Below are 14736 nucleotides of genomic sequence, written 5' to 3' on the forward strand. Positions count from 1 at the left end.
AATTCTACAAGAAACAGTCTCGGTCCTTCCTGCAGATTCATATATTGCGCTTGTACATGATAATTTATTCGTGTTGGTAGCATTTCAGTTGAATTCCTAAATTCATTTTCATTTTTAATTTGTAGATAGTCCATTTTTTTTATTAAATTCAGGAATGCAAAACCTCATTGTCCTTTTCCTCAAGCCCTATCCAGTGGGCTGTCATTCTGTGTAACGGAATCAGATTTCATCTATTCATTATCGTTGAAGGTTTCTTTCGCTCATTTCCATTTCTGTTTTCAATTTCTTCAAAAAAAAAATTGTTATCTGAGTTGCATTAATAGATGATGCTTTTTAAGAAATCTTGCAGGAATCAATCAAAATGTAGTCAAGACCATGAGGCATTGCTATTCCCCAATGTCAGAATTGGCAATTCTTGAGCAGATACTTATCTAAATTAAATTGAGAGCTGGAAAAATAATCACATGAGAAGATAGTGGCAGAAAGAACACCATCCTGTCAACTTTTGATTATTTACCCTGCGAGAAATTTGATTTGCATAGAGTAACTGTTAATCCTCAATGTTCTATTATGGGCCCATATCTAAAACATTGGGCCCAATTCTCCCAAAATATTTCCAAGTGTGGTCGCCAGCAAGAAATGCAGTGCAATTCCCGCCGGGTGGATGGGTGCAAGCTGGATCGCAATGCTCCCATACTTAGTGCACTAAATTATCCCTCACATGAATGGCACCGAGCCAGAGTCCCCAGACATCTGATTCACCCAGCTCAGCACTCTGCAGTCTGCGCTAACTCACAAAGTCAGGCCAGGAGGATGGCAATGAAGAGACTTGCTCGCTTTCTGGAGGGAGACCCGAACAGACTACTGGATGCAGTGCATGAGAGGTGGGACACCCTGTACCCACATGTGGGTAGGAGACCCCTAAGTAAGGTGACTCATTCCGCCGAGGGTGCTGTGGCAGCTGCAGTCAGTGCCAGCAGTCTGACAAGAAGGTTTGGCATCCAATGTCAGAAGAAAGTGAATGATCTCATACAAGCAGCAAGGGTGAGTTCCCACCTATCTCCTCCTTGCATCAGTCCCGTCTGTCACCCCTGGAATCTCACCCTTAATCCACTTTCAGTCACCTTCCACCCTTTCAACACCCGATCTCCCAGGATCTTCCTCCGAACCCCCCATGGCACTCCTTATCACAACCCCTTTCTGCCTAGGCGTGGTACCCACACATGCCACCTGCTATAGACCCTAGACCCTCTGCCTGTCAGCTCACAATGCCCCCCGCAGGAGAAAACGGCGCGCAATAAAAAGAAGAGGGAAAAGACCTGCTGGCAGATGCCTGAATTGCAAGTCCTCACCCTCGATGAGGAAAGAGTGCTGGAGATCGCAGGGAGAACAGGGAATGAGCAGTGACTGACAGTGAGGTTGACCTGCGCCAGAGAAGTGAGAATCCACTGCACCTTCATCCAGATGACCTGTCTCAAGTGAGTTGTTTATTTCCCAAACCCTTACCCTGCACTGAACCTATATCCCTTGTGTCGCAGGATCTCCATCAGCTGAGACTGGGCCATCCGGAGTTGCTGCCCCCCCCCCCACAAATCCCAAGAGAATGATGCTGAATAGGGTGCACGGCAACCGCCAGTGGCACTCCTAAGTCAGCCGGGCCTCCATGTCCTGGCCCTCCAGAGGATGCCCACCAAGAAAATCCGATTCCACAGGGAGAGTAAGGCAGCAGGCAGCCTCTAGGTTTAATGTGCATCCATAGAAACGTACATAGAAAATAGAAGCAGGAGGAGGCCAGTCGGCCCTTCGCTCTGCCATTCATTATGACCATGCTGATCATCAAATACCCTACACAACTGCGCTTTCTAGGAAGCAATTCAGAATAGAAAAAAAACACTGCAGAAAACATGTGGTCAGTCAGAACAGTTGTTCAAAAGAGGAAGCACTTCAGAGTTAATAGAACATGAAGTGCGATAAAAACAAACAAAGCTAATCCCTGCTTTGACATTGCCTTTAGCTGTCAATCAAGAGGCTTTTAAAAGTTAATGGGGTGTGAAATGGAATACAAACAAGCAAGTACAAAAGGGCAAAAGTAGGCATACTGCAATAGTGAAACCGTGGAATCCATTGAAACGCCAAGGGGAGTGAAATGCTTCTCCAAGAAATGAGATTTAGATTTTTATAATCTTCATTATTGTCACAAGTAGGCTTACATTAACACTGCAGTGAAGTTACTGTGAAAATCCCATAGCCGCCACATTCCAGCGCCTGTTCTGGTACACAGAGGGAGAATTAAGAATGTCCAAATTACCTAACAGCACATCTTTTTGGACTGTGGGAGGAAACCAGAGCACCCGGAGGAAACCCACGAAGACACGGGGAGAACATGCAGACTCCGCACAGACAGTGACCCAAGCTGGGAATCGAACCTTGGATCCTGGAGCTGTGAAGCAACAGTGCTAACCACTATGCTACCATGTTGTCCATCACGTATTGTCACGTGTACTGAGGTACAGTGCAAAGTATTGTTCTATATGCAATCCAGGCAGATCTCCATACATGAAAAGCATAGGACATGTGATAAATACACAATGTAAATACATAGACATTTGGTGAAGCATGCGGAGTATTGTGCCATAACTATAAAGATGCATAGCGAGATCAGTTCAGTCTATAAGAGGGCCATTCAGGAGTCTGGTAACAGCGGGTAAAAAGCTGTTTTTGAATCTGTTGGTGCGTGTTCTCAGACTTTTGTATCTTCTGTCCAATGCAAGAGGTTGGAAGAGAGAATAGCCCGGGTGGGTGGAGTCTTGATTATGCTGCCAGCTTTCCCAAGGCAGCGGGAGGTGTATACAGAGTCAAGGGATGCAAGGCGGGATTGTGTGATGGACTGGGCTGTGTTCATGTCCTTCGCTAGTGTCCTCCGGTCTTGGGATGAGCAATTAGCATACTACGCTGTGATGGGGGAAGATGCTTTCTATGATGCATCTGTAAAGATTGCTAAGAGTCCATTGGACCATAAGACATAGGAACAGAATTAGGCCACGGCCCATCAAGTCTGCTCTGCCATTCAATCATGGCTGATATTTTCTCATTCCCATTCTCCTGCCTTCTCCCCATAACCCCTCATCCCCATATTAATCAAGAACCTATCTATCTCTGTCTTAAAGATACTCAGTGAATTGGTCTTCACAGCCTTCTGCGGCAGAATTCCACAAATTCACCACCCTCTGGCTGAAGAAAATCCTCTCATCTCTGTTTTAGTCAGAGATGGTTTCCTCTGGTTCTAGTTTTTCCTACAATTGGAAACATCCTCTCCACGTCCATGCTATCCAGACCTCGCAGTATCCTGTAAGTTTCAATAAGATCCCCCCCCTCATCCTTCTGAACTCCCAACGAGGACAATCCAGAGTCCTCAACCATTCCTCATACAACCAGTTCTTCATTCCAGAGATCATTCTTGTGAACCTCCTCTGGACCCTTTCCAAGGCCAGCACATCCTTTCATAGATATATGGCCCAAAACTGCTCACAATACACCAAATGGGGTCTGACCAGAGTCTTATACAGCCTCAGAAGTAAATCCCTGGTACTGTATTCTAGCCCTCTTGACATGAATGCTAACATTGCATTTGCCTTCTTAACTGCCGGCTGAACCTGCACATTAACCTTCAGAGAATTGTGAACAAGGACTCCCAAGTCCCTTTTTGCTTCTGATTTCCTAAGCATTTCCCCATTTAGAAAATAGTCTATGCCTAAATTCCTCCTTCCAAAGTGCATAACCTCATACTTTCCCACATTGTATTTAATTTGCCACTACATTGCCTACTCTCCTCACTTGTCCAAATCCTTCTTCAGCCCCCTTGCTTCCTCAATATTACCTGTCCCTCTACAGACCTTTGTATCATCTGCAAACTTAGCAACAGTGCCTTCAGTACCTTCTTCCAGATCATCAATGTGGACATGCTGAATTTCGTTAGTTTCCTAAGGATGTATAGGCGCTCTTGTGCTTTCTTGGTTGTAGCAGAATGGCTTTGTCCTTTCAGAGGATTTTAGGACAGACAGGCTGCAGCTATGCTTTGCCCTGTTAAGGGGTGTTAAACATTAAATAAAATAGGCTTCAAAGCTGCACAGACCCAAAGCAACCCCCATCCCAGGGTAAATTCCCAATCTGGGTCCCTCCAGCCCAGTCCGAGCCTCCCAACCCCCAGCCCACTTGAAGGACAACCCCAAGGCATCTGGCCAGCGGCTGCTGTGCCCTTGTGTGTCCCTGGAGGTAGGTGGAGAGGGTACTCACCTCCTTGCTCCCACTCAGAGCCCATAACACTTGGACCTCACTTTTATGGCCAGTAGTGATTAGCACCAGCGTGACTTCCCGCTGAGGGGGGCGGGATTCTCCGACCCCCCCCCCCCCCCCCCGCCGGGTTGGACAATCGCCAGGGGGGGCGGCGTGAATTCCGCCAACACCGGCTGGCGAATTCTCAGGCGCCGGGGATTTGGTGGGGGCGGGAATCGCACTGCGCTGGTCGGCAACCACTAGCAGTGGCCCCCCTGGCGATTCTCCAGCCCGCGATGGGCCGACTGGCCGCCCGTTTCCGGTGGTTCCCATCGACGTATGTTATGAGAGGTACTTCCCGGCGGGACCTGGCTCCACGGACGGCCTCCGAGGCACCCATGGTGGCCTGGCCTGCGATCGGAGACCACCGATCCGCGGGCAGGCCTGTGCCGTGGGGGCACTCTATTCCTCTGCGCTGGCCGGTGTGGCGGTCCGCGATGGCCGGCGCGGGGATGAACCCCCCTGTGCATGCGCTGGGATGACGCCAAATTGGTGCAAACCAATTTGCACCGGCCGGCGGAGACCCTTCGGCACCAGTTGACTTGGCGCCAAGCCCCTTCCGCGATGGCCGGCGCGGTGCAAACCACTCCGGCGCCGGCTTCACCCCTGAAGGTGCGGAGGATTCCGCAACTTCGGGGCGGCCCGAGGCCAGAGTGGTTTACGCCACTCCTTCGTGCCAGAGTTGCCCGCCCCGCCAGTTTCCGAAGAATCCCGCCCCAGGTTCTTGCTCTTTCTGGACCAGTTGAGCAGGCCACGAGCATCACAAAGTTTCACGCCTGGTGCAAATGCCATTTTGGGCTTTTCACGTGACATTGCGGGATTTGCACCACGTGCACGCACCCAGAGAATCGCCCCCATTATCTTAATTATTGGATTCTAGTATATTTCATTTTTACTCAGGGTAAAACATTCAGACCTTTGTGGACTAAATCAGATGTTGTTCTAACACAAGCAAGCAATTTAACAAAGAATAATAAAAGAAAGGTTTTCTCTTCTGTGGTTTTGTGGGCATTTTAGGTATCCAAATATCTTAAAGAAAGTGAGGGTTGAAAATGCAGAGACACTGGCATAATCTTTCAATCCTCCTTCAAAGTGTGAGTGCTGCCAAAGGACTGAACAATTGTAAAATGTTGCAGCCTTGTTCAAAATCCAGCAACTGTAGTTAGTTCAACCTCAGTGGTAGAATGAAACATGTGAAGAAACATAAATTTTGGGACAATCACTTGACAAATGTGGGTTAACTAAGGAAAAACAGCATGGGTTTGTTAAGGGGAAGTTGTGTTTAACTAACTTGCTCGAGCTTTTTGGTGAGGTAATAGAGATGGTCGATGACGGTAATTCAGTTGAGATGTGGGCCTTTCGCTGGCAGCGGGATTTCTGGTTCCACCAGCAATGTACCCCTGCCCAGGGGGGTTCCTGGCTGTGGGGTGGCATTAATGAGAATTCCTACTGACAGCGGCGGGAGCAAACAATCCTGTCGCCAGTGAATGGCATGCCGGCTCCTACTGCCGAAGCCACAGAATCCTGCTATAATGTAATTGGGGCTTCCAAAGGAATTTGATAAAGTTCCACATAACGAACTTGCCAGCAATGTCCGAGCCCATGGAAGGAAAGGGACAGCGACAGCATGCGTTTGAAATTGGCTGAGTGACAGGAAACAGAGAGGAGTGGTGAACAGTTGTTTTTCAGACTGGAGGGAAATATATTGTGGGATTTCCCAAGAGTTGGTGTTGGCCACCTAATTTTTTTGATCTATGTTAATGATCTGCACGTGGGTGTGCAGGGCACAATTCAAAAATTATGGATGACATTTGAAAGTATTGCAAACTGAAGAAGATAGTGAGAAATCTCAAGAGGGCTTTAGACAGTTGGGTAGAATGGGTGGACATGTACCAGATGAAATTTAATTCAGGAGAAGTGTGAAGTGATTTATTTGGTTGCAAGAACAAGTAGAGGCAATATATGGTAAAGGACACAATTCTAAAGGGGGTGCAAGATTAGGAGAACCAGTGGGTATATGAGTACAAATCATTGAAAGTGGCAGGACAAATTGAGCAAGTAGTTAAAACCATACAAAATCCTGGGCTTTAAGTAAGGGCAGTAAATTATTAAACACCTATATAAAACAGGCTCAGTCTCAAGAGAAGTATTGTGTCCAATTCCGGGTACCACATTTTAAGAAAGATATGGAGGCATTAGCAGGAGTACATAAAATTTTCACAAGAATAGTTACAGGGCTGAGGAGTTTCTGGTATGTGGATTTGTCCAATGTTTCACCAAAACATACAGATTCCATTGGTAGAAATTCTGATTCAAAGTGGTGATGAAGCCATATTTGGTGCATGCAGCTATCTCTGTTTAAGGGAAGGCTATGGCTCACTATTAAATTAAAAGTATGAAAGAGCATCTGGTTTTATTCAACATGTTGAACCTGAATGGCTTTTAGTCAAGTCCCAGGCAAAGCCCATGTTGTTTTGAAGGTGACCCCATACTGGAAAAAATATTTTCTTATTCTCAATGTCCCAGTTTCTCTGCAGCATGCAAATGGGAACATGGGGCTGGATTCTCCATTTCAGGGACTATGTTCTCACGCTGTCGTGAAAACTGTGATCTTTTACGCCAGAAAAACTGGCTACAGATTCACAGCCTTGCAGGGGCCCAGCAGGCAGCTGTCGTGGAGCTCATAGATCTAGCTGCCGATACGGCCCACGCACTTCTGGGTCAGAGGCTGCGCATGAGCACGGCGGCGGCCTCCAGCAGGACTTACCATCAGCTGGTGTGTCAAGAATATGACATGATAGGGGAGCACGATGGCTCAGTGGTTAGCACTGCAGTCTCATGGCACCGTGGTCCTCGGTTCGATCCCAGCCCTGGGTCACTGTCCGTGTGGAGATTGCACATTCTTCCCGTGTTTGCATGTGTTTTGCCCCCACAACACAAAGATGTGCAGGGTAGGTGGATTGAACATGCTAAATTGCCCCTTAATTGGAAAAATGAATTGGGTACTCTAAATTTATAAGAAAAAAATAAGATGACATGATCTCATTTGTACATTGCAGTGAAAATTGGGGGATACTGAGAATAAGAAAAAAATATTTTCCAGTATGGGATATCCAGGTTCAGCATATTGAATAAAAGAGGACGTTCTTGCATAATTTAAATTTGCTATTGAGCCATAACCTGCCTTTAAATAGAAACAGCTGCATGTAACAATTATGATTTCATTACCACATTTGAGTCAGAACTTCTACTAATGGAATGAAGCAAAATACCTAAATGTTTGGCTAAAAATTGGACTTTATTAACTGTGGAAGAAATTACACTAATTCTACTTGTTGCATTTATTTATTGTTTTGCCGTTTAATTGGACTAATACACAGAAGACATTGATTTATCTGTTCATAAATCTAAATATAATCCTAGTGTCTGAAGGATAATAATTTTGTACCAAACCATATTTATATTGGGTCTTTAAGTATATTTATAACTTTTTGAATTTGGAATACTTCAGTCCCACTGGGCAAGAACATTCTCTCTTTTTTTGAATAAATTGGTATTTGTGGATTCTTTCAACTATTTTGGTTAGTATTGAAAAGGTTTGTTTTGTTTGAACTCCAGCTGGTGGAGTTAGAGTTTGCAGGTGATCATAGACTGCCATTTAAAATAATCAGAAGGTTACAGGCTATTGCCTGGATGATTTTGTATTTTTAAGGCTGTTTCATTCTAATTGCTCCTATATTTTATTAATTGAATATGCTGTAAATAATTTGTCTCTTGTATCCCTAACATAGGAAGCGATTATCAATCATGTCTCCCTGGATAAACTCTACCTGTTTCGTGTTCAAGCTGTGTGTCAGAATGATCTGCGAAGTGATTTTAGCCAGACAATGCTGTTCCAAGGTAAGTCAACATGAGAAAAATAATCAAACTTTGAAATGTTCATGTTTCAAAATATTTCCAGCCAAGAAACCCCTAAGATGTAAGTTGGATTGGATGCGTTTATTGTCACGTGTACTGAGGTACAGTGAAAAGTATTTTTCTGCGAGCAGCTCAAACAGATCATTTAGTACATGAAAATAAAATACATAATAGGGCAACACAAGTTACACAATGTAAATACATAGATACCGGCATCGAGTTTACGTACAGGTTAGTTACACTGCTTCTGCCTTTCAATTTTCACCATTGATCTTTGATACCACTATTTTAAGGTTTATTACCTGTGTGCCGACATGCTTGAACAAATCTGATTAGTTTATAAGTGTAGATGCATTCTTAAAATTTCATGGGCTAATAGCCTATGTATTTGTGAGATTCAACAACTGTTCTTTAAAGCAAAATAGGCAATAATAAGCAATTTATCACTACCGTTAATAACACGGGTAAAAATAATTACATTTTGAGAGATTTCTAAATTCAAATTAAAACAGAAGGCCAATCTGCAATTTACTACAAAAATCTGACAATTCATAAACGTGAGGAGACAATATCCAAACAGTGTTTTTGGAGGAAATAAGGCCATTAGAATACAGAACTGGAGGCCTTGTAGCATTTCTGAGCCAGAAGCTCTGGGTTTGAGTTCCACTTCAGAACTTGATAGCCATGGAAGGTGTGTTCATAATGTGGCCAAGCAGATTGATTATCAACCTATAAATCCTTCCAATATTCCTATCGCAGGTGGTAAGTGTGAGAGCGTCCCCTGATCAGCCAGAACCTGCAGAAAGCAATGGCATAGCATAGCAGTACTTTGCCAAGCATCACCGTGGACAAACACATGGAAATCCCGAGTCACTAATGCCCTCTTAGGGTATGGTACCAGAAGAGAGAGACAGGGAGAGAATGCAGTACTGAAATAACGAGGAATATTGGGAACTGAGATAAAACAGAAATTACAAAAAATACACAGCAAAATACTCTGCTTCTGCGTCTCCATTTTGGTACCCCTATTTTAAGGTTTATATCCCAGGATTGCTGACAGGATTGAACAAATCTGATCAATTTGTGAGTGTACAAATACTTAAAATTTCATGGGACATGGAAAAGAATGGAATAATAATTTGGAAAAGAATGGAATGCTGGTTTGTAGTACAGTGAATTTTACCAAAATTTAGTGTTAACTTGTTTTTACAAATTGTTATTTTTATATTTCTGATTGGACATGTTGGGGCATATAACAAATGTGAATGACTGTAGTGGTGCAATGTGGTGTTTGGCTGTTGGTATAAACCAAGAGCAAACCTCAAGTGATTTACAAAGTATCCTGAACTCCAAGTATATCAAATGGCCCTCAACCAGCACCCAGGTGTTATTTGTTTTTTATAATGCACACTATTTAGCAGTGTATTTAACTCATGTTAGTATTTATGTCTTTCTGGCTATTCCATATGTTGTTGTTGGGAATCTTGCAAAATACCGTGGGTGGGATTTCACCCCTCCCCTCCCTGGCATGTTTTCCTGCAGCAGAAGCGGCTCACCATTGGCCTTCTGCAGGATCTTCCAGATCCGCCGTTTTCTGCTGTGTTTTGTGTGGCTCGCCTGTCATGGGGAACCCGCCATGGGTGAGTCGCCTTCAACGGAATCGGAAGATCCCGCAGGAGGGAAGGGCTGGAAAATCCTTACTGTGCCTCTCACTGGGCAATGGTGACAATGATGTTACCTGATGGGAAAGATGATTTTCTTGAAAAATAATAAATATTTCCAAATATCTTCCAGAAATAGTTGCAGTCTACAGACTTGAACAACAGTTTTGAAAATGCGAACAATCAGTAAAATTGTTAGTTGACATGGAAACAGTAGAAAATCTTGATGTTCATTTTATGGAGAAGTCTTCATTTATCCTCTGCCTTGATTTCCTGGAGTATAATTGACCCTATATCATTCTACTACTGCAACCCCACTCCTTGCAATTCTCTCTCGCTGTTCTTGCCCATTACTCATAATGACAGTTTTTATTTTTGTCAAATCCAAGTTTTAGTAATGGAATGGTTATATTATGGAATGACAAAAATGTAGTTATCTGTTTCTTGCAGATGTATTCTTCACTATGATAAAGCTGTGGTTGAAAACATATTGAGCTTTGTAAATGGCATATAAATGACATTGCTTCTAGAACTAGATGGATGTCTGATGGGTGGCTACTCGGACAGAGGGTGAGGGATAAATTAAGTGAATTGAAATCAGATTCAAATTGATGTCTGGCAAACTGGTTTTAAAAACAGAAACACAAGGTATAAAGTTCAAAAGCAATTCCAATTAAATGGAAGCAGTTGTTCAGAGCAAGACAGAAATGATATGTAAAAAGGCACCATTTTACAATGTCATCATTCAGTGATTGGAGAATCCACAAAAAGCATCTCCATTTAATATTCGGTGCTGCAAATACTCAAACATTTTTTAATAAACATAGGGTAAGGACTGAACTGGGTTCAGATTTGCTGCTTCTATTGTGTATCTTACCAGCATCTCATCAGCAATCACACATGCCCCTGTAGCTGTAACTCAGCAAGGTGAGTAAAAGATGGCCTGAAATGAAGGTGATTTCATGGAGCAGGGATATGGAATCTCAGTGTTTTAAAGTCTGTAGTCTTACAGTTAATAAATGAACAATGCTAGGGCAGCACGGTGGCCTAGTGGTTAGCACAACTGCCTCACGGCGCTGAGGTCCCAGGTTCGATCCCGGCTCTGGGTCACTGTCCGTGTGGAGTTTGCACATTCTCCCCGTGTCTGCGTGGGTTTCGCCCCCACAACCCAAAAATGTGCAGAGTAGGTGGATTGGCCACGCTAAATTGCCCCTTAATAGAAAAAATAATTGGGTAATCTAAATTTATTAAAAAAAAATGAACAATGCTTATGAATAAATATGTAATAGCCCCCATGGGGCCGATGGGGTGGGAATGATCATCTTCCCCATGGCCCTTGCGGACTACGAGTTCTGTCACTAGGGGCGGGGCATCTCCATTAACCTCTGTATAAAAGATCACCCAGTAAGGCACCAACCAGAAAGGAACCCGGGAGAGATCTACCAGGATGTGCATATATTGTGTTGTAAATAAAACTTTGTTTCTTTTATTTTACTCGGCGTGGACCCCTTTTATCCTTATCAGAATATACTTCCTTTATTTTAGGTTTTCCATAAATGGTAGTAAATGAAAACTTACTTATTTACTATTTTCACATTTTTAGCAAGTACCATCGTGGCTTACAACCAGTGAAATACTGCCATTGTAGAAATACAGGTTAACATTCCAGCAAATTTTGTACACAGCAATGCCCCATAGACAACAGTGAGACAAATGATCAGTTGATCTGTTTTGCTGATGTTGGTTGAGGGATGATGTTGGCCAGAACATTGTGAGAACTTTGCTCTTCTTCAATTGGTCCTATGGGATCATTTACATCTATCTGTAGCTGAGAGAGCAATTTCAATTGATTTAACATCTGATCTAGGGCTTACCAAGCTGTGGATCTCGAGGCAAGAGTTTGGAGTTGAATGTCCCAAGGAGCTCGGACTGAATACAGCTGCAAAGACCCTTTAAATCCTTGTGTCGCTTTTCTAATGGTGGATGTAGCCAAACGGACAGATTAAAACCTGATCGTTGATGCAAAAAATGGTTGCAAAAAGGTCGGTGTAAAAAGCCCTGCCATTTAAACACTTCCCATCATGCTCACACTCACTCCCCACCCTCGTTCAACAACTCTCGTACCCCCCCAGATTTTCTTTCTGGGGTCTTCCGGGTAAAGTTGGGAAGTATTCATCTAACCCAAAGGCATCAGGTTGTATTTTCACTAACAAGGCGGGAAGATCAAGTAGGTAAATCTCCTGACCTGTCAGAAGTTTAAAAGCCCGCGACCAACATATTTTATTCCAGGGTGCCGGGGGGAGGATGGATTCGGGCCCTCCGTCTCTAGAGGCAGTTCAGAAGTGGCTAAATAGGTGGCGAATGCCAAGGTGGCTGTTTACAAGGCCTTCTTTGGTTCTGTGCAACTTTGGCTCAGTTACATTAAAGGCGGTTTGGCCCTCTAGCCCTCACCCTGCATACCCCACCCTCTATCCATTCTCCTTTTTCCCTGTACATTCCCCATGTTCCTTGTATCACCATGACCACTCATACACCCATTCGTTCTCTATGTCCCCCGCCTTTTATTCTTCAAAGCCACTCACCCAGTATCCACTATATGCAGGCCACAGGAGTCGTGTGGAGATGAAAAAAAAAAAATTCTTGTAATCTAATCAAGGTCTCACTCAAACATAATTACGACTGAAAAAGCCCATTCTGGAAAACCACTCAATAAATATAAATCTGTTCAATCTGTTGTAAAAACAAACAAACAAACATCTATTTCACTAACCATATAACAGATAGCTAATCATTTAATCTCTCAAAGTTTGATCAAAATGTCTATACATCCCCCTTCTATGGTAAGTGATTCTAGACCTCTTGAAACTCAGCTGAGTATTTGTAATAGGCTCAGCTAGAATAAAAAGTCTTGGGAACTCTAAATAATTACATCTCTTGAAATTGTTAAAACTGATAGCTATTTTTTTTTTTCTAAACCAGATGACCTGTCAATCAGGTCATGTTCTTTTTTTACACTAAGCAGCACGGTAGCACAGTGGTTAGCACTGTGGCTTCACAGCACCAGGGTCCCAGGTTCGATTCCCCGCTGGGTCACTGTCTGTCCGGAGTCTGTCCCCCCCGTCTGCATGGGTTTCCTCCGGGTGCTCCGGTTTCCTCCCACAGTCCAAAGACGTGCAGGTTAGGTGGTTTGGCCATGTTAAATTTCCCTGAGTGTCCAAAAAGGTTAGGAGTGGTTATTGGGTTATGGGGATAGGGTAGAAGTGAGGGCTTAAGTGGGTCGGTGCAGACATGACGGGCCGAATGGTCTCCTTCTGCACTGTATGTTCTATGTTCAAAGTGAAAGTTGCGGACTTTTTTTCAATTTTAAAAATCACTTCAGACCATGATACTTAAAACTGTCCTTCACAAATGTTTATGCCTCCTACATAAAATTGTAATTTCCACACGGCAGGTTTGCTTAGAACAGCACAAATGGGTTCATTTGAACTCAGAACTAATTTCAAATGGCCCCAACAATTTAATGTTTCACACCTGTGTGATTCATGAACTGTCCCTTCTCCTCGGCGGCAAAAATGGGATCTGGCAAAGGGGACCTCTCTTTCAGGTCCCGCCCACCACTTTAAAACTCTGTTGATTATCCTGACTCAGCGAAAATCCAGCTCCTCATCGCCATCTTGTGCAGCTTGACCTCAGTAATCTATTGAAGTGTCAGCCTGGATTATGTGCTCAAACTCTGGATGGGGTTTGAATGCGCAACATTCTGACTCATAAGTGCGAGTGTTGCCACTGAACCAAGGGTAATTGCCGGAGTATAGCTGGATTGATAAGTTTGAGAGAAAATGTGTGTCGAGAATGCTAAATAAATATATAATTCTGTTACAAATTGAATATTTGAATGCCTGTATTCGCAGGGCTACATCATCAAGATCATAATACACAGGTTTGGTTGAAGTAATATACACACTTTCATCCCCACACAGCAGGACCAGCGCCTGTGTCGTTACTCAGTTCATTTTTCATAAGGTCTTTCCTGCCTCACCTTGAAGCAGAAGCTAAACTTGTGATTATTGTAGATCAATTATCATTCTGACAAGATGGCCTTTGAGATTCTACACAGTTTGCCACAGTTTGATTTAGATTCATAGAACTTAGAAAAGTACATCACAGAACAGGGTCTTCGGCCCTCAGTGTTGTGCCGAGCATTGTCCGAAACCAAGATCAAGCTATCCCACTCCCTGTCATTCTGGTGTGCTCAATGTGCCTATCCAATAACCACTTTAAAGTTCCAAAAGTGTCCAACTCCACTATCACAGCAGGCAGTCCATTCTACACCCTAACCACTCTCTGAGTAAAGAACCTACCTCGGACATCCCTCCTATATCTCCCACCCTGAATCTTATAGTTATGCCCCCTTGTAACAGCTACATCCACCCGAGGAAATAGTCTCTGAACATCCATTCTATCTATTCCCCTCATCATTTTATAAACTTCTATTAAGTCGCCTCTCATCCTCCTCCGCTCCAAAGAGAAAAGCCCTAGCTCCCTCAACCTTTCCTCATAAGACCTATCCTGCAAACCAGGCAGCATCCTAGTAAATCTCCTTTGCACCCTTTCTAATGCTTCCACATCCTTCCTATAATGAGGTGACCAGAACTGCACACAATACTCCAAATGTGGTCTCATCAGGGTCATGTATAGTTGCAGCATAACCCTGCGGCTCTTAAACTCAATCCCCCGTTAATAAACACGAACACACTATAAGCCTTCTTCACGGCTCTATCCACTTGAGTGGCAACCTTCAGAGATCTGTGGACATGAGCCCCAA

At 43.7% G+C, this 14736-nt stretch overlaps 1 protein-coding gene across 2 annotated transcripts in view; it reads left to right on the plus strand.

Annotated features, from left to right (window-relative positions):
• Nucleotides 1-14736, plus strand: part of LOC119973064 (receptor-type tyrosine-protein phosphatase gamma-like) — a 1019600-nt gene that overhangs the window by 804567 nt on the left and 200297 nt on the right. For both annotated transcript variants that reach the window (XM_038810525.1, XM_038810526.1), the window contains one exon: nt 8124-8232. In XM_038810525.1, coding sequence (XP_038666453.1) covers nt 8124-8232 — 109 coding nt within the window. The remainder of the gene's footprint in view (nt 1-8123; nt 8233-14736) is intronic.

Source organism: Scyliorhinus canicula, chromosome 11 (genome assembly GCF_902713615.1).
Source record: "Scyliorhinus canicula chromosome 11, sScyCan1.1, whole genome shotgun sequence".
Lineage (NCBI taxonomy): Eukaryota > Metazoa > Chordata > Chondrichthyes > Carcharhiniformes > Scyliorhinidae > Scyliorhinus > Scyliorhinus canicula.